Consider the following 20,719-nt stretch of genomic DNA (forward strand, 5'->3'; position numbering starts at 1 on the left):
GGGAAGAAAGGAAAACAACAGGAAACTAAAGGAAAAGCAAATCCAATTAGTTCCACAGTTTGCTGATAGAACTCTGAGAAATATTTTCTCAGCAATTTCTTCTGGCTTGTATGCGTGTTTCTCTTAATATTATCTATCATTGCAAAGTGAGGAAGCAAGCACTGGAAATGGGATGGCCAGAAACCTGGTAAAATGAACACTGACTTATTTAATGAGTCCATCACCATATCACCATCTCAGATTTTGAGGTCAAGGTAGACAAGCCATAAGGCAAGAGCTTGTTGACACCTTGAGTACCTCATGGGAGAAACCGTTTTCCATCCTTCCTCTTCCAGGACACCTAAATAGAATAAACAAATCTTCTACACCTCAGCCCTCTGCATAATTTTCCTGAAGTTATAGTTAATTCTATGTGTCAAGAGGAAGAGTCAGCTGAGGGTAATACTTCTAGTAGAGATACTGAACAGTTTTAGATTTTCACAAATAAATAAACTATTACTATATTATCTGGGAAAATGTGACACAAAAAAAGGATTTTGGCACGATGGTAATAAACATATGATGGGATGCTGACAAACCTATTATGGGATAGCATCAAATACAAGACCAAAGCAAACAACATAAACTAGGAAAACTGAGGCACTAATACAATTTGGGCAGAATTTCCTGAAGATAAAGAGCTGTATAGTGTGATTCACAAGACAAAATAACAATTCGACCTGTAAAATTGGTTTTGAAATCCCAGGTTATTAAGGGAAAGGATATTTGTGGGGTTCCCATAGAATTATTAATCAGGGAGGGTTAAACATTTAGTGATTTCCCAGTGCTGCACTGTATATCTCAGGACCTTCTCTGCTTGCAGTATGTCATAAAATATTCTGTGCTACTAAAAGATGCTTGGCTTTTATTTCCCATCAGTATTTCAGATTCCAGTCATTCAAACTAATGTGTGAAGAGGCACCTTCAGGCACAAGTAGAGCTACTGGCAGGACTGAGACTTAAATATCAAATTAATTAAACTCTGAATGGTTTTCCTTAATTTACATTAATAATTTGTTTACAAATGCATTAAAAATGAAAATATCTGGAAATCATTGCTTAGTATTGCCCTTTCATGTCTATCCTACCCGCCCTTTTTTACTTCTCAACATCCACGCTTCATCTGCTATGCCAGCGATGTCAGTTACAAACTCACTCACAAGCGTACATACACTTGAGTGCTGCTGCCTGCTTTCTGTGCATAATACATTTTTCCTGAGCTCATCTGCAACATTATTTTCTACCTTAGTGCCAAATATCTGCTGAAGAGTTACATTTACCCTGAGGTTTGTAAGAAAGTTGCTGACTTGTGGAAATAAAATTAAGTATTTGGGAACAGAATCTGATTGTTTAACTTAATTTAACAAGTGTCAGACTGATTAATTACTTGCTACATCCTATCTTCCCTATGCTTTCCTCATGGAAGTTCACATCAAAATTTTCCTCTTTTAAGAAACATTGAATACATTGCAAGCACAACCAGAAGTAATTCATTTCAAAACTAAAATCATCACTCTGGTACTCTGGAAAGGAGGCAATGAGGCATAATGCTAGTTTTATTAATATAGTTCCCTTTCCAGCTGAAGGCAGATTTTGAGACTAAGAACAGGGACAGTTACATTTGTTCTCAGCACACCTCTATTTCATTTACAAGCCTCCAGTTCTACAGACAGCATGATCATCTGTCCTGCAAAATGCTTCCATCCTTTCTCTGCATGTTATTACAGTGATGACACTTATAGTGCTCATTAATGAATATAGTTTATGAAGCATTTTATGACTCATCTTGTTCTCTATGAAAAATGTGCTTCACAACTCTTTCCTCAAAAGTTTCCGCATCTGAATGGCCTTATTGGTCTTAAAATTTCATAGCAGAGAATGGCACTGATGCTCTACCACAGGTTTTAGGCTTGTTGCACTGCAAAATACGCAATGGAAGCACCTGTTTTTCTCGTAGTACGTATTTAAAGAATTTTTCTGCAAGAAAGTAGAACTCTGCTGAAAGCAAAAAGATAGTACAAATCATTTCCAGAAAGACAAGGATTAAAAAGTACCCACCGTATAAATTGTCTGGGTAATAAGGGAAGAATTGACTTCATGCCAGTTTTGATGGTTAGCTTCCCGTTTATCCATATAATAACCAAGGATTGGTGAACCTCCACTGTACCTCGGTGCTTTCCAGCCAAGGGTCATTGAGTGACCATCACAGTTCAGAAGTGTGATACCATGAGGATATGATGGACAAGCTATAAGAAAATAAGCATCCTGAGAGTTAGGACAAAGTCTAAAGCACTGCAGTGTTGAAGTTGTTTGGTGTTTTTTGTATTGCTTTTGTTTTCTGCAGCGTACTGCTATCAGTTGCATATCAGTAATGAAGTAGGTGTAAAGCTGCCAGTCAACATTAATTTTATCTCTAGACATACATGTGGATGTTTTTGAAGCATCTGCCAAATGTGCTGCCCTCTGAGCAAAGAGCAAGAAGGAATAGATCATCTTTGGTATGGAAATGGCAATGCCAGCAAAAATGATTCCAGACTGAATATTATGCTTGAAGATTGAAATGGACCAGAAGATCTTTTTCTGCTAAGAACCAGGAACCAACTGCTCAAGTAATTTTGGAATACAGTAAGAATCACCCAATAAGAAAAGAAAAAATTAAAAAAAGGCTATGAACTTGAATGAAATGAAGTCATATGACTATCTGATCTATGGCCTTCATGTTTTTTCCATCCTATATCCATATTATATGTCTACTTCGGACTGAGAGCGCTTTCTTTCCTATAAGAAATGGAAAATATTTTAGTTTTACTAGCTTAACCAATGCTGAAGCAGAAAAGACATTTCCTTCATGACTTTCCCTGCATGACTTTACACCCATCTGTAGCAAAAGCAGAAATGATACCCAGGCATCTTCCTCGAGATGAAGAAAACTGTTTCTCTTTCTAGCAATCAGTGTTTCATATTTGCCACTCGTGCATGAAAGTTTGCTTGAAGATATCGGTTTCTTGGCCCTGTTTTACTGCAGCCAATACAGGCTAAGCACCTGCCTCTAAAGCTCATCTGATATTTTCAGTTGAATTACCTGTGTAACCTGAAACAATGTGACTTACCTCATTCAGAACATAATATGTTATCAGAGGCCCTTAATACAGTCCCTGATCTTCCAGCTGTACTAGTGATCAGAGTGAAAACAGTTATCAGCAGAACTGACTTCTTGTTCTTTTTTTCGAAAGTGATATTACACTCTGAGGCCATAAAACACGGCCTTTGTAATTATTACCATTATTGGTAAATAAGAATGATCGAACTCCTAAAAATGCCCTTAAAATAATATCACAGAAAGATTCTGGCCACACTAAGGTAAGCCACCTATAAATAGTCCTGTAAAATTCCTGTTAAGACTACTGAAATGGGTAAAAGCCATCCACATCCTCTAAGTGTGTGAAAGGTCCACGTGCTCTGTGTTTGGTGACATAATGCATGCAATCCTCATCTTCAAAACACACAGTGACAAAAAATAAAAAGGTGCAAGTGCATTTACAACATAGGGGTGATAGATGTACAAGTGTCCATGCACCACCTACCCATATGAGACACACTTTGTCCTAAAAAAATCAAATAGAGTAAGTTTGTCAGTACTATCTCATACAAATTTATCTTCTAATAGTCATTCTGAATGATAAATCTTTTAGACGATTTTGTTCCGACAAGTGTGCCTATTAGTCTTCTTCTCCAAAAGACAGGGGCTATCCAGGTGGGGAAAAGGTGTTCTATTTTGAATTTTTCAGTATGAAACTCTGCAGAAAGGAAAATGGGCCCATGGTAGCCCAGATCTACTTTTTTGTTCTAAATAACTATCTAAATAAGTATCCAGCCTTTCACTCAGCATGCATCCTTCCCACTGAATGTTGCATAACGGACTGTTCTTACACTGAAATTTTGTTTGCAGGGTACCAGAAAAGGTAGATTGTGATCTAACCTGTGGCAGCCAAAGGGAATTTTCTGCTTGGTTCAGCCACACAGTAATAAAGTTTCCTGAAACCCTTCTAAACAGAGCAGATTCCGTGTTAATCTGGTTTACAACACTCCAAATCACCTAGAAGCTGCTTGTCTAACTTAATCAAGATTTACAGTTTCTTTGTCACAGCTGAGGAACGGAAGGGAACCTGGTCATTATAGTGAATCTAACCCAGTGTTTCTAACAGGCATTATGAATAACTTCTTTTTTTTTTTTTTTAACGGTCTTTTCTCTCCAACAACCACATGCTATAAATGTCGCTAAAGGGACATGCTTGATAGCTGCAAAATGTACTGTTATAATAAATGAGACCAAAGGAGTTCATTGCTGAAAATATGTAACTCATTCCAGAAACAAGAAGCTGAGTTGCACAGAGTCGTACTTACTAAGGGCTGCCTGTACTGTTATAGCCTCTGATTCCTGTGAGTTTTCACTGAATCCTACAGGATTCACAGCTTTCACACGGAAGACATACTGCTCTCCAGTTTCCAAACCATGAACAACAAACCTGCATTAAAAAGAAATAGCATCATGTATTAGTATCTATTTTATAGGAACCACTCTGTGCTGTAACATGAAATCTTGGCAAGAGCCAGAAAGCTCAACTTCATGAATGCTTAACAAAGGAAAATATTTCTGAGAGAGAAACCGTAATACAATGACATGATGTAGTACAACATAATTGGATGGGACACTGGAACAAAAGTCACAGGGCTTGTTAAATTGTTAGTGCTGAGCTACCAAGTCACATGAACTATAACACATTCCCTCTGAACAAACCATAATATATTCCCTCTGAACTTTGGCCTGTTAAATTCTAATCTATTCTGGGAAGGGACTATATTTTTCACTGCATTTTCATAGTCACTATCAAAAATAGCTTTCAGGTTTGATCTCAGTTTCTAGGTAATTAGTGTAGCAGATAGTCAGAACTGTCTTATTGTAGGATATGGTCACATATGACCAAATGAATATTTTTTGTATTTTTGTTCTGTCTCAGTCCCTCTGACCAAGAATTAGTCTCTACTTTTTCTCTGATCGAATTCCTTGACTACTCAATCAAAGGATTCAGCAAAATACAAACTCCTTGCAAAATTAATTAATAACTGACAAATCACTAAACAACAAAATATGCTCATTATATACTCATAAGAAAGTATAAATTACACATCTAAACTTTAGATTTGATGACTGATTCCAATAAAAGTAAGTATGGTTGTCTCAAAGGAAATTAATTGAAGAATCACATAATGAAATGTGATATTCTCAAAAGGGACTAGGAAATCATCAGCAATACAGACAGGATGGTGTCTTGACAAAGGAACTAGAAAGATGGGCTACTGTCCTTTACCCATAGATGTAGCAGATCAGGAGGCCCTGACGTTTCTAGGACACTTGGATTTCCAGCACAGCAGTGTCAGCAGCTGAAGCACTTTCCCTACCATGTTTATGGCAGACATGGCCTGCCCTTTTGCTCAGGTGTCCATGAACCACGGGAAAGCTTCTGAATTCCCTCCCCTCTCGTATTCTTCCTCATGTGCATCAGATCTATTGTCCCCATAACGTGATCCAGACTTTAAAAAAGGCATTTTTTTGTCCTTACTCTTGTCCAAGACATACAGAATCATGTCTCTAGAATCTGCTCTTATAACTCAGCATCATGACATAGGCAAAAAACGCTTCTCTTTGGAATAATTAAAAAAAAAAAAAAAAAAGAAAAAAAGATGGGGGGAGGCAGAAAGTCTGTCCTGCAATATGAAAAACTTAGCTTTTAGAATCTCCAGACTGGGTTTCTTCACACGCCTTCAACATTCACCTTCCGTGATAACACTGTTGCTCAGCACATAACTTGGCTTAAAACTATCCTAGACTTTTCAAATCTCCCCAAGATACAGAAGTATTCTCAATACCTGTTATATTTAATAGGTTTATGGTTGCTAGGTTCCCAGTGATTTGATCCCACCACAGAATAGTCAATGTAATAGCCATATAAATTCTCTTCATGTTTCGGTTTATCCCATTGAACTACCACTGATGTTTTTGTATTCCTTGTGGCCACTACCCGACCAGGTGCAGATGGGACAACTAAGAAAGAGAGAAAACATATACTGTTATGAAATACATAAAAATAAAAGTAAGCTGAGGTAGATGCAACACCACATACTTTTAACCTATTTAATCACTACATCGACTTCTACTGTATTAATGTTTCTATATGATATATACTTCAGCACATTTATCTCACTGTAAGTCTGAATCATTCTAGATGTGTGTGTGTATATATATTTATTTTTCTATTTGTTTACTTAAAGTAAACTTACTTTAAGCTATGAGCCTCCCTTGTCTCATTTTATATAGGTTTTCTGAGGAGTGAGTTGTAGGAGAAAATATTTTCACATATCAGTGTGGCATACAGATATGAAAATGTTCCCTCTAAAAAGTTCTCTCTCAAATGTTCTCTCTCAAATAAGAGGTTTATGTACAGTTTATGTTTCTGTAGCACTACTGCATCAGTAAGAAATGCACATAAACTGTAGAGGTGTGATATCATAAGTACTGAGAAATGCAGCCTTCCACCCAGCTAATGACAACCCCAGTTGAGAAAAGGTCAGCTTTTCAGGACAACTTGAAGCATAGGTTTGAATGCTGAGTGTTTATCTTAACTTAGCCAGATGGATTTCACAGAAGCACAAGAACATTTCCTGGAAAGGATCTCTGGGGATCATCTGGTCCAACCTATCACTGAGAGTGGGATTATCCCCAACACTAAACTGAATTGTCAGTCATGGATTTGTCCAATTCTTGAAAACTTCTGACAATGGAGATTTCACAGCTTCCCTGCACAACCTTTTCCAGCCTTGTACTCTTACACCTTTTTCACTAAGAGAGTAAGTCCAACCTGATTTTACTAACCTACAATTTGTGGCTGTTGCCTCTTTTTTTTTTTTTTTTTTTTTTTTTTGGTGTGTGTCATCTGGCATTGCTGAGAACAGTTTGGCACCATCACTTTGTACATCACCAAACAGCAAGCACAGCTACTTCCACCTCTCCTCACACGTCAGAACCTCTAGGCCTCTGGTCATTTTGGTTGCCATTCAGTGGACCTCTCCAGTTCCTCTGCATCCATCCCTCTAGACTAAGAGAGCTAGATCTGGAACCAATACTCCAAGATCAAACTCAGCAGCACCAACAGAAGTGGATAATTTTTCCTTGAATCTGTTGACTGCAGTTCTCCCAGGGTAGCATAGTACGCAGTTCAGTTTATACACAATGGAAGCTCACAGTTGATTTATACTGATCTAAACACCCTGAATGTGCATAAATAGGACCAGAAACATCAAGATCTAAATGGAAAAAAAATCTTAGTAAGGGCCAACACACAGTCTGTACACTATAAAATATCTGTCTGAGCTTTCATAATATAAGGAACTAAGGCAGTGTCTGAGCTTTTCATGATAGGATAAGAGAGGCATTCAGCACTTGCCTACTGAAGGCATTTTAGTTTCCTCAGACTAATATATTGCAGCATGAAACAAAAGAAAGACAACACTTTTTTCATTTAGTCTTTCATTCTCAAAATGAAAAATAATACTTACACACTATTGTACTTTATGTGGTAAATTCGTAAGATCAAGTGACAGAAAGGTACCTACATTTAGGGGTTTATGTTTAAGTGTCTACAAGTACATGTTCTTAAGCTATCACAATAGCCAAAGAGTTAGGACTTAATTCAGTTACCCCCAAAAAATAATTTAGGGACATTTTAGAGCAATTGAGACTTCTTTTTGAAGTTGCCAGATAGGACTCAGGAGATACTAAATACCTCTGAAATGGCAAAGTGAAAGCATTTGAAAACGTATAAGATGTCTGTTTGGCCAATTAAACTAAGCCTCTGATCAGTGGTTGGTAGAGTCCTGAAAATGATTCATCTCACCCCAATGTAGACACTCAATAGCTAGGTGACATAGGGCAACTTATGGCAACATCAACTACCCTATCCTCCAGGCTCGAGTTGCCACAGTGAGAGCAGAGGCATCTAGAACATCTGTAGATGCCTACATGGAATTACCTAAACTTAGATGTTAATCTCAAACTCAATTCTCAATTCAGTTGCACAATATTAAGCATCATTTTGTATGGCCTAGGATACCACATCCATCCTCTAGTTTCTGCTCAAGAGAGAAAGCTACTCATAATTCCTGTGCAATAATTGTCATCCCCATTAAGTTGTCTCAGCTACCCTCAGGAAAGTCAGATGGCTCCATGTGCAGACAACTAAGAGGAGCCATGTGTGTCTGATGTATTTTAGCTCAGGTGGTAAACTCTATCTCTGAAAATACACCTGCAGTTTCTCTTTAAAATAGCATCCTCTGCATTCTGCTTTCAGCTATAGCTATGATTTATTCAGAACATCTTGCATTAACCCCTAAGGGATAGCCTATTTTCTGTACTAAGTGAAATAAATACAGTCTTTTTCTTCCTTACTTTAGGGAATGTTGAATGGTTTAAATAATTTATATGCATTAATGAGACATCAAATCAAGAATACATAAAAGCAAAAGATGTTTTTATTTCATCCTGTATAGTTACAGATTAAGTTAAAGGTAACATTATATTTTTTTAAATTATGGTGTGCTGCTATGGTGACAGCTGTCAATACATAGTGCTGTTACATATGACCTTTGCAAAACTGCAAAAGCAAACCAAATATTTGAGCAACAAGATGAATTATCACTCCCTAAATTTTCACTTGTGTTTTTTAATGTGCCCCAAGATAAATACTTCACTTCCATTTGGAATGTTACCACTGAATATCTAGACAAATTTTCTCCTGTCCCTGAAATCTACTCATCTGCAAGCCACAGGAATGCTGCACCTGCAGTAATTTGCAACTTAGAGTACTAAGAAACAAAAGGCTACCTTAGGTAGTTTAAACTGTAGAGAATTAGGTAGTATATAATTACCTGAGCCAGACAATATAATTACCTAAGTTAGCGATTAACCTGTATTACCCTATTTTTAACAAGTCACATTAGTAGAGCTCTCTGAAGAATGAGTAACTAAAATTCATTTACTTTTTTAAACAATTCTTGGTCTCAACAAGGAGACTTGTGATCATTAGGAAAGTTTTTGAACGTTTCTAAAATTTAGCATCTTGGTTCATAGTATTGAACACAAATCTATTTGATTAATATTATCATTATACTAATCTAATTAGAATGAGTGTTGCCTATTTCCATTTTGAAAAGTATCAATTATATTTAATATTAATGCTTTATAATTGATGTCTTACCAACAGTATCTTGTGGTTGAATAGGTTCTGTGATTTCAGATGGATCACTGATGCCATGTTTATTTGCTGACAAGACTCGGAAAACATATGATTTTCCTTCTGCAAGGTCAAACACTGCATAGCGAGGAGATTTTACTGCAACTTGTGCATTGACTCTTTGCCAGCTTCCACTGCCAACCATGGACTATAAAAAAAGAAAAAAGAAAAAAAAAAAAAAAAAAAGCTGTGACTCACTCCTGTGAACTGTCAAAAAATTAACATATTGCTGCATTGCATCCTGTCATTAATTTATTTAAGACCTATAAGAGAAGGATCACTCTCAAATGCCTCACTGTAACATATGCAAATTGTCATAGCTCAAGCATACCATTACTCTACAAAAAAGTCTGAATACCTCACTGTCTCCCTGCATGTCTAGGCTTCAATATATGTACACTTGTACATACAGCTAGTCTTCAGTTAGAGCCATGACCGTCAATTTGATTGGTCCCAAAAGAATTACTCTCATGTCCTGCAAAACTCACTTGAACACTCAAAGGTTTGGTATAAAGCCAGCAAATCGTAATCCAAATTCTGCAGAAAGGTAGGGTGGGCGATGTTCCTTCAGTTACTGCTTTATCTTTATGTATTCTGTTGAGTAAGGTCATGTCCCTAAAGGCATTCATCAAATTAAATAATTACTTTTGAATATTCTCAATGCAGCAGCTGAGCTAATCATCATCACAACTTCACATGGAAGAGAGCCAGCACACCAGCACTCTGAGAGAAGTCTGCTGTCCATTAGGTTCCCCAGATAAACTGTTGACCCAAAACAAAAATTAGTCATGGAATCTTTGAGCAAATTTAGTAAAACCCAAGTGCCCAGTAAATAGCCTAAATAAAATTTCCTTCGAGCACAGAAAGGTGCATACAAATCAAAAGTTCATAAAACTTTGGAACAGAGAGTCTGGGAACAAAGCCCAATAGACTGTAAACCTCTTAGAGGAGGAAAAGTGTTTCATGGGTGCTTGGAAACTACCCTGTATATAATAAGGCCTACCATAGATAAATAATAAAAATGTAAACAGCTGGAGCCCATATACCAATATCTTTTTCATAGATACTGAACCCGCTGTTCTCAACAGAAAAAAAATAAATATAACATCCATTCTCTTCATAATAAAAGGTGAGAAAATATGAAATAAACATGATTTTGTCATATATTTTATTTTCTGGAATGAAAAATGTTAGTTTTTGCATTTCATTTTGACAGAGGAAAGAATCAACATGACATTTTAGTCTGTAGTTTGCTTTGATTTATCTGTTAAATAATGATTTTAAGGGAACATTGCTTTACAGCATAGAAAACTCATTTCCATTTTGTGTTTCTTGAAGCCTTTAGAAATTAATTGTTATTCTTCAGGACTGAGTCTTCTTTATTTGAAATAAATTAATTAGAAATTGTGCTTTTCTAAATTAACAGATGACTATGAAAAGCAAAAAAAACAAACATTCCTTTATGAACTGACTGAGCTATTCATATATCTAAGTTATTTATATTAAAAAATATTTTAGATTCAGGTATTAATTAGTATGATGAACTTTTTTTCTAATAACAGCCTTTTAGTACTCATTCTCACTTTCCCTCAGTAAGTTTGGCATTTAATTAGGACTTGTTTGTTCACCTTTGTCATTGCTCTATACTGTTTCTGGAACTATAAAAAGCAATTTCTGTAAAACAAGCATATATATATATTTTCCAATTCATACATTTAGAATGAAATTCAGCTAACCAGGTGTAGGTGTTCACTGAATGAAAATCTACGTCTTAGCTTTTTATCTTGGCTATTTCTGCATATTCTAGAAACAACTAGGTATTTGCACACCAAGATCTGGTTCAAAATCCTTAAATGAGTATGCTTGAAATTTATAGATAATAGCAGAGGTATGCAGCTAGGAATAAGTATAAGGAAGACATGCTATTTTATCACACAGAATTAAAATAGATACTTATTTCTATGAGAATTTTCTTTACTTCTTTCGAATCTGAAATGCAGAGTGGAAGAAATCGTGGACATGCTTGCTGGAAAATTTAACTAGTGACTGGACTTCACTTTACACCTATTGGTTCTACATCCAGCAGTTAATGGATGATGTAGAATGTGGAGACAGGCTACAAAGGTCTTTTGAAGTGTAGATTTTGATGTGACTGAAAAGAAAGAGGCAAGATGGGGGCTGCAAAAAGAGGAATGATGTGAGCTGAATGGCTGGGAAATGAACTTTGGAGGAATGTGCTGAACAGATGTGAGAAGAGAAAAAAATGCGTGGTAAGGGCCTGAGAAAAGGCTGTTACAATATTCAAGATGCAAATTGAACGTGTGGCAGTTTTAAGGGCAGTTTTAGTGCTTGTGGATCATTAAGAGGGGGCATATGCCAGAGGCATAATTCATAAAAACTAAGTATAGTTTGGTATGTAAGAGTTTTAGAGGTCAGGTATGAGGCCCAACTTACTGGGGCAACTTTACAGCAAGAAGGAAAGATTGTGACCTCTGGCTGTAATCCAACATACTTATTTTAGAAACCTGGCTCAGGGACAGAAGTATCTAAATCTTAGTAGCTTAGATGGGAGAAGAACAAACCTCTCCTACTGTGATCACTGAAGTCCCCTGTCAAGTCAAAGAGAAGAGCAAAGCAGCCATGAAGACTACTAGGGAGCAGTGAACCTGAGACAGGCATCTGCCTCTCCGCTGACCTTGCAGGGAATAGATTGGAAATGTCAGGGTGTAGCAGAGGGTGCCATAAGCATGCAAAAAGGAAAGTAAGGATCAAATTATGAGTCACCATTTATTCCTTGCTGTACCACAGGACTACCAGAAACTTTTCCTTAATATAGTCAGACTACAAACCTCCACTCTTGCCTGTAGAACTGCAAAATCTTAAGATGTTTCTTTTCCCCTTAACCACTACCTTAAATATGTAGTTTTCCCTCAGTTTAGACAGCAGTAAGCAAACAGCACAGGGGCATCCTTTTCCCCAGACCTTGAATTCCAATGCTCATTAAATCATGTAATAAGACATTCAATTGTCTGTGCTTCTCTAACATTCCATTACCAAATCCTGCAAGACCTCAGAAAGTATTTTATTGTTTATTCTGTAGTTCTAAAAATGAGTTAGACACAGCAATGAAACACCTTATAGCCAAGTGCCACTGTACAGTACGGTACCTTCTCAATGAAATATGTCACTGGCTCCCTGCCACGGGGAACAGGTGGATCCCAGCTGAGTACAACATATGTTTTGCTGATTTCTGAAGCATGTACATTGGTGGGAGGGCCCGGAATCTGAATATCACCTGGAAGAGCGATAGATGTAGCAAGTGTTAAACAGCAGATTAACCCCTGGGTCAGCACTCATGCTACAGCTCATCTTTCTGATCTCTCACCCTGCAATGCAGTGCTCAGCTATTAGGGGCTGCGATATCATCTGCCAAGTTCCGTTGATCACTTCAACTAATTTTTGAGAAATAAAGCATCAGTATTAAAAGCTAGTTTTTTACTTTTTTTCAGTAGAAGTTAAATACGCCCCTGCAAAATCTGTGCGTTTGTCATTTTCTTTGATAGCATTTGAATTACTTCTATCTGCTGGGCAGACTACCTTGGAAAAAACCTACTCACTACATGCAAAGGAGATATTTTTTGATAGAAGACTGAAGTCTAAAGAGTTATTATGAGAAAATAGACTGGAAGAACATATCTAGAAGGGAAGTACAGTAAGGAGAAAACCAGCTTGAAACAAAGCAAAAAGGAGAAAAAAAGCAGAACCTATTAGCAATGTACCCTGTAAGGTGATGGTATCACCAGCCATATAGTCTAAAGAACTTCTAGAGACTGTGGAACAAAGACATAAAAATTATGTCACCAGCCCACTGGTGACTCCATCTGTTGGAGTGTCCTGATCAAACCCCTTTCCCTACGATCCCACCTGCAGGGTTGGCAGGAACTCAAGGTCTGTGCAGGCTGGAGGAATTCATTGTGGCCCTTTGTGGTCAGTCACCTACCACAGTGTAAGAAGAAGCCATTTTCACTATCTGAGGAATTTCAATGGTGTAAAACAGCACTAGAGGGCAGTGGGTCCTACCTATGAGAGGCCACTTGAGGAAGAGCTACACAGCCCTGAAGAAGGTACCTCTTGTTAATAGGTCAGAAAGTGTAATTCAGCAGATACTTTTTTCTTCCTTTTTTTTTTTTTTTTTTTTTTTTAAGGCTTGCAATAGAGAAAGAAAAAATTTTTGTTCTTTTAAGGTACATTTTGCCACTTCTCAGGCTAGCAAGGAGCATATTTCCTCTCAATGCTCAGGATTTGACATAAAAAAAGAGAAAAATGTTTCAGTAATAATCTCTAAATCAGGGATGTGAAGTTTTAACAGTTTATAAACATCTGTAGAACCAACCAGGCTCAAAATGTAGACTGCAGCTATTTCATCATACCCATTTCCCAAATAAAACACCATTTTTTTAAAGCAAACTGATATATCCAAAGAAAAAATATTTTCTCTCAATGCTTTCTATGTTTGATTTCCTACAAATACACTTTTTCTTTAAGAAAGACCCATGAATCACCTGAGTTTAAGACAAAAATGCCTACAAAGCCAAGAAAATTACGATAATCCTTCACAGCATAATGCATAAAGTAAAAAGGTTTCCAATCGGTTCCACATAAGTAAATCTCAACATGTTTTCTTACATCCTTGAAAGCCCCAAAGCTGACATAATTTGTAATGATATAACAGGATGGTACAGCCTACTCTCCCAGAATGGAAGGTTATCCAGCACATTTGTGACCTATGAGATCATTTTTTCAGAAGTGGTCTCCAATCTTGCAGATGAAAGTAATGACCTATAAAAGCAATGGTATTTGGATATTCACACTCTTTTATTAAGTATGCACATTCATGTAACAGAAATCCAAATATCATTATTCATGCTTGTGCCAGAGTGGCCATTTAATGCCTCTGATCATTCTCAGGCAATCCTGAGAGCAGGAGTATGTTCTGTGAAGCCAAACAAGTAAGATAAATGTATTCTGATCCTATAATGTGATTCTGATCCTAGAATTTATTTAGGGTACCACTGTAAAAACAGAGAAACTTCATCTGTCCTGCCTGTGCACCGGTGAAACCATTTAATGTCTGATTTTTCTTCAAATTACACCTGTTCTCCAGTGGTTTCTCTTTTACTATATTATTATTGGCATTACAGGTTTATGACATTTGTGAAAGGAAGTGGACAGACTTTCTTTTTTTACTACTGAGCCCGTATAGTTAATATTTTTGACAGTTTAAGTGAAAAGGTCATTATCCAAGCCAAAAAACCCCAAGCCTACTACATATAGAAACAACCAAAGGCAGAAGAAATTCAGCTTTATCTCAAAAATTGGCAGTGATCTCTCCAGTTCTCCTGAGGAAAAACAAAATTTAGTATATAACCTTAACCTTAAGAACAACCTCTCTATTCAGATAGATATATTAATTAAAGAATCAAGATGGATTGCATAAATTTTTATGAAAATGGAAATAACTTGCTCAGGTCATCAAATTCAGTCTAAAAAGTGTATATTTAACTCCCAGAAGGATAGGAAGAAGGGACATGTGTGCAATCAAATGCAGTGTTTAGCTGTTTAACTCAGCTTAGTCCTAGCCAAAGTAAAAAGGTGAGGAGATGCTGTTTGCACATAATTAAAGTAGTGCTGTTAAGAGTGTGGTGTTCTCTGTTCTTTTAGACCTCACCCTTTACTTGTATTCTCTCAGCCTTGCAAGCCAGAATATCTGTCTTTATTTATATTATAGAGTTTGCTCAGTAGGTGGATCTCTTTTCACGCTGTGCTTTTCTAATTACAATGATAAATTTCTGGAATATAAACAGATATACTGAAATCATAGAAATTCTACGTACCTTCAAGATCATCCTTACTGATCACAATCTTTCGTCCCTCATCCACATGAATAGCTGTTGATCAAAATATTCAATTAGTTTATTGAAACAGTTCAATATATTTACAAATTTTGCAAATTATTGCTCATCACCTGCTTGAAAACCCATACGCCTTTATTTCCATAACCCTGTTATTAAATCTTTCCCCAGATGGAGTCGGTTCAAAGGCATACACTGGTTCATTCGCTTTGATAGGAAAACAGCATGGTAAGACAGTACTATTTAAAGATGTGCTAAAAACCAAGAATCATAGTCACAGTAGATAGATTCAATTATGTGGCAGATTAGTAAACAATTGTATAATGAATTGGACTTTTGTTATAGGAATTAAGCATAAAGCTAATGGAAACACAGCATATTCAAATCAGATTTTACAAGCAATATTGGGGCAGTGTTCTGCAGTCTTCATAATGAGGTTAATTCCCCTTTGAGTGAAAGGAGCACACAAAACAGAAGATGTGCAAGAACATAATATATGGAACCTGCACAGGGGTTTAGGACAAGGCTAAATCAATAAAATTACTCCCCAGAGCAAGCCAGCTTACTCTATTCCTGCAGATGTTCTCATAAGGCTCCTTTGCAGTCTGCAGTGGCCTTGAGCACAAGACCAGCTTTCAGAAAGAGCTTGTTCATTAGATTGAATTTTTCAATATGTCAGAAAAGTCACAATATCAGAGACACCAAAACCTGTATCACGGGGGGCTTTGTGCCAGTACTGGTGGTTTATTTAGGACCAAAAAAAAAAAAAAAAGTGGATAAAACAACAGTCTGTGGGCCAGTAAATTCAGATGACAATTTTTCTTTTTTTCTTCAACTAAAACAGACGTATTCAATAGCTTTTTCAAAAGTTACTACCAGCAAACTTAGAAGTTTAAGAGATTTGAGGGCCCATCTCCCAGTGCAAATGATATAAACTTCCAGGGCATATCAGCTCTTTTGAAAACGTTGCTCCTTGTGATAATGAGAGTCTTTATTTAAAGATAAGTAAAACTATAATTGAGATGGAGTCCACAGGTCCTGCCAAATTGCCTCTATGGACCTTGCCATTCCAACTACATCCCCTGCCCTGATATTAGTGAGATATTTAATCAAAGGAAGAAATAAACTCTGCTCCTTCAGCTAACTAGCAAACAGAATCTTAAAAATGTATATATATTCAACATCTGTTTCAGCCTTGCATAACGTACTTTGTGTTCTCTCCAGGTCAACAGGGTCAAGAGCTGCAACTGGTTCAGAGGCTCGTGAAGGCCTGCTAATGCCAGCACTGTTCACTGCTCTCACACGGAATATGTAAGACCGTCCCTCATAAAGACCAGTCACAGGATACTTGCAGATTTTTACAGGAGCATCATTGCACTGGACCCAGTTTTCCAAACCTACTTCACACCTTGGAGTAAAAGAGGACAGCATTTGTCAGTATCATCACACAACAAATATATATCATCCTACACACACCGAGTCAGAATCACAGAAGTCATCCTCACTAAGCTGAGGAACTAAACCCTACACCTCATTAATGAAAGTCATGCACTTTATATGCACTTTCCTCTAATCAGACAGCCAATTCCTACCTTGCTCATATTTATTCATAATATAATTGCAAAGGTCATTTTTCTTGCATGGCTTTTGGCCTTTTCAACTCTCTCTGCTTCCCTTCCATTTGGTTTTCTTCCTTGTCATGTAAAGAATAAGTTATTCACTTTTATTTTTAACAAACATGCATCTCCACAGAACACGCAGAACACGTAATCTTTTCCATCTCTTTCTTGTCATATTTTAATTTTTGTGCTTTTCCCTCCAGCAATCGTTGGGCCACAGACTGTAGGAGTCATCAAGAAGCAGAGTGATGTCCTCACACTGGCTCCTTCATGCGTACACACCTGGTTTGTGTCCTACTGCTATACACCTCTGTGGAGAAGAATGTCTTTTGCCCTGACAGTACCAGGAAAAATAGGGTCATGATCAAGGGCTCCTTGTCACTGCACTAATCCAAGCAAAATGTCAAAAGGCACAAAATAGGTGAAATATTCCCATGATCTATGCCCTATACAAATTGGATATAAGTGGTAGAGTCCCCAGGGCTTAAGTTAATTTCCTCATACTGACTGCCATTCATAAGCAAACATTTTCCAGCAATTCCCAGACAGTTGTCACTGAACTAGACCAAATTATGGGGCAGCAAATAGCAATGAGCTGCAAATGTTTTTAAGTGTAGAGCAGTATACATTATTAAATCATTTCAGTAATGTTTTTGCTGACTGACAGTTTCAGACACTAAGGATCAGATGTTCTGCTCTGGCTACAAGGGGCAAGCATGCACTTCAGTGGGAAAGACATGCAAAACAGCATCTGGATCCCCGGCTGCCTACACTCAGCTGAAACCACAGCAAAGTGCAAAGGACACTGGAGGAGAGAGGTCTGCCAGTCTGATTTAAACTACCACCTCCTAGGAGCCCATGCCTTGAGCTCCTGGTGTACCATAGTTAAAGGCAGGAATAAAAAGATAATGTAATAACTCCTAGATTTCAGGTATTGCAGTATACAGATTAAAGAGACTAAATCTAATTCAAGATGCCCATGGATTTTGGTGTCTATAAATTAAATATTACCAAGGCTCACTCTCTGATTTGGCCACATCCACACTATTGAACATTTTTAGTGTCTGATAAAGTGTGGCTGCCTGCAAATGATTACTGGGAAATGCCCCAAGCCGTTGCGAACTCCCAGACTGTGCCCAGAATTGCCAGGGAAGGTACTAGATCATCGGGGCTAAAAGTTTGTCAGGGAACAATGTAGTAATTTAACAGTAGGACACTGAATTCCACTGTTTAGGAACTCTAAAAATATATCCAAAGAACCCATGCATTGAAGGATATAATGATAATATTTTTTCTTCAGTGTATACATGTTTTTGAAATTAACAAAATTAAATAGATCATAATGTTTACATACTTGTCAACAAAATATCCAATGACTGGGTTCACATTGGTTGTGTTTGGTGGCTTCCAGGTAACAATTACATAGTCTCTGTTAGCATCGTGACATTTAACATCCATCGGTGCCCCTGGTGCTCCCACAATCAATGCATCAGCATCTGGACCACAAATAAAAATAAATCAGTCTTGATCCTGACTCCTCTGAAATCCACTACTAAGACAAAAGGGAAGATTTCCAGCTCACTGTGCTATTTGTTTATATGAATGGGAGCCCAAAGATTTAATTATATGCTAATTCACTGCAATAATGAATCAGGCCCATAATGTCCATATCTCAACATAGATAAAAATGTTCAGGGACATTTTTGAGGACAGAAAAGCAATTTAGGCATGAAACATCTATTACTTTTCATGAGAATTAAAAGCCCAACTACCCCATGTGCTTTTGATACTCTGTCATACTGAAACCTGTGGCTCAGTGGGTTGTTGACCAGACCAAGGTACTCAGTAAAGAACATGCAGCTGAGGAAAATAAACCTCTCAAGGAACAAACAATTTGCAAACTCCCAGTACATTTCTAAGACTACTTTTTATTTAAAGTCTTACAATACCAACAGGCAGAAGTAATCAATGTTCCACCCTTAAGACACCCTTCTCTGGCTTCATTTTGAGAGAGGTTTTGGCTGACGTGGACTCAAACCCCTAATGAAGTTTCCTATCAGGTAAAGTTCCCTCCCTTTAAAAAAGGTTTCTATGACACAAAAACATAGAATAGAGTCTAAAACATGAATAGAGTCTATATTTATAGAGTGAAATCACAATCAGTTGTGAGATGGCTGGTGCTCAGTATCAGATCACAGTCTACATGAAAAAAAGGAAAAAAGGAAGGCCAACAGAGGACATAGCTGAAGTCCAGAGTCCTCTACATGCAAAGGGATCAGATATAGAATAAAATGAACAATAGAGGTACCTAAAATTGACCCACCACTACAACACACTTTCACCTGGGTGCTTTCTTTCTTAGGACGTAACTGAGAAATAGAAAACTTTAGCAAATCGTTTCCAGTTAGATCAGGTTGGCAGAGTGGCTTGTTCAGGACATATTGCAAAGCTGATGAAGCCCTTGCACTAGTCCAGTGATGAAGATGGATCTCAACTCCTGAAAAAAACATTCATGTCCCTCCACCCCACACAAACTGTCTGGATGACATTTCTGCAAGACACATGTGTCCCAATGCATTTCCAAGAACAAGGTTTAAAATCAATACAGCTCCAATGCCTTCAGTGAGGTTGCTCCAGTTTGCCACCATGAAGGATGTTATCCAATGTATTTAAGTGAGCCAGACACATTTTCATCTTTCAATGAAATAATAAAAAAGTGAAAACTAAGTTCAGCTCACAGGTGCATGTGGAAGCTTATTCTCACTTCACTGAGAGCTGTGCATGCAAATGTGAGGAAAAATTCTGACCTTCATTCTATTTTAATACATTTTCCTCCTTTTATCTATGACCCTTGCGAAAACTGTATTTCTTCAGTGAGTTAATTTCTTACTTCTTTTCTCTGATTATTGAGATGACTATGACTGCTATAGTAGTGGGAATATTTCTTTTGCTTTCTCCTGTGTCTCCTCCTAAGGTCAGGCACAAGATATGAGAATGTCCAACAAGGCTCATTCCCAGTTGGCAATCTCTAGAGCTAAAACCATCACAGTGAGGACTGGCAGTATGCAAAGACATTTATTTCCTACTGGGAAAGGAGACAAGAAACAAGAAATAAACAAGCTGTTTCTTCACAAGAATGATTTATCTGGTTCTTCAGAAAAGAAAACTTCCTTAGGAGCATGCTTCTCTTGAAGTTCCCCATTCATGCGAATTGACTGTTTTTTTCTAGCACAGACTACTACATAAATTAAACAAATTACTATGAAATACCACAAGGCTGGATTCCTTTTGTACTTCAGTTATTACATAGGATTGTTTAATAAAACTAATCGTCCTACTGTTCTTTTTAATTTCTCCCCAAGAAACAGATGAGAAGTTTACCTCTGACAAACAGGTATGCACTGTATTCACTCACACCACCTTTTGTAACCATGCGCAGGGTGTATAAACCTTCATCATCTTTGTTCAGGTGGGTAAAGGACAGAGCTGCCTGGCCTTCTCCAAAATACAGCTTCGTCCACTTGGACTCCTTTATCAGCACATCTGGAAGAGAAGATCCATCATACATGTTACTATGCTGGTCAGAATAACTACATCCTAGTGCAGCTCTGTGTTAATCAGGGGCACAAAGAAACCTTTATCCCAGTGTTATTCAAAGTGATGGTGCTTTGATGCTACAGAGAGCTGCATCTCTCTAAACTTATTTCATCAGTGAACTTTGGAGGATATGAGGTCTCAGACTACCATATGCAGTGTCAACAACAGAATTTCCGTCATCGCAATTTTTAATATGTTGGCAGAG

General features: G+C 37.4%; 1 protein-coding gene across 2 annotated transcripts in view; it reads right to left on the bottom strand.

Moving 5' to 3' along the window:
* Positions 1-20,719, bottom strand: part of MYOM2 (myomesin 2) — an 84,310-nt gene that overhangs the window by 36,400 nt on the left and 27,191 nt on the right. For both annotated transcript variants that reach the window (XM_082048030.1, XM_082048031.1), the window contains 9 exons: positions 20,299-20,460; positions 18,272-18,413; positions 16,507-16,706; positions 15,281-15,334; positions 12,554-12,681; positions 9,351-9,534; positions 5,968-6,142; positions 4,444-4,565; positions 2,098-2,285 (listed from right to left, as the gene is read on the bottom strand). In XM_082048030.1, the coding sequence (XP_081904156.1) occupies positions 2,098-2,285; positions 4,444-4,565; positions 5,968-6,142; positions 9,351-9,534; positions 12,554-12,681; positions 15,281-15,334; positions 16,507-16,706; positions 18,272-18,413; positions 20,299-20,460 (1,355 nt within the window). The remainder of the gene's footprint in view (positions 1-2,097; positions 2,286-4,443; positions 4,566-5,967; positions 6,143-9,350; positions 9,535-12,553; positions 12,682-15,280; positions 15,335-16,506; positions 16,707-18,271; positions 18,414-20,298; positions 20,461-20,719) is intronic.

Source organism: Streptopelia decaocto (assembly GCF_964273445.1).
Source record: "Streptopelia decaocto genome assembly, chromosome: 3".
Lineage (NCBI taxonomy): Eukaryota > Metazoa > Chordata > Aves > Columbiformes > Columbidae > Streptopelia > Streptopelia decaocto.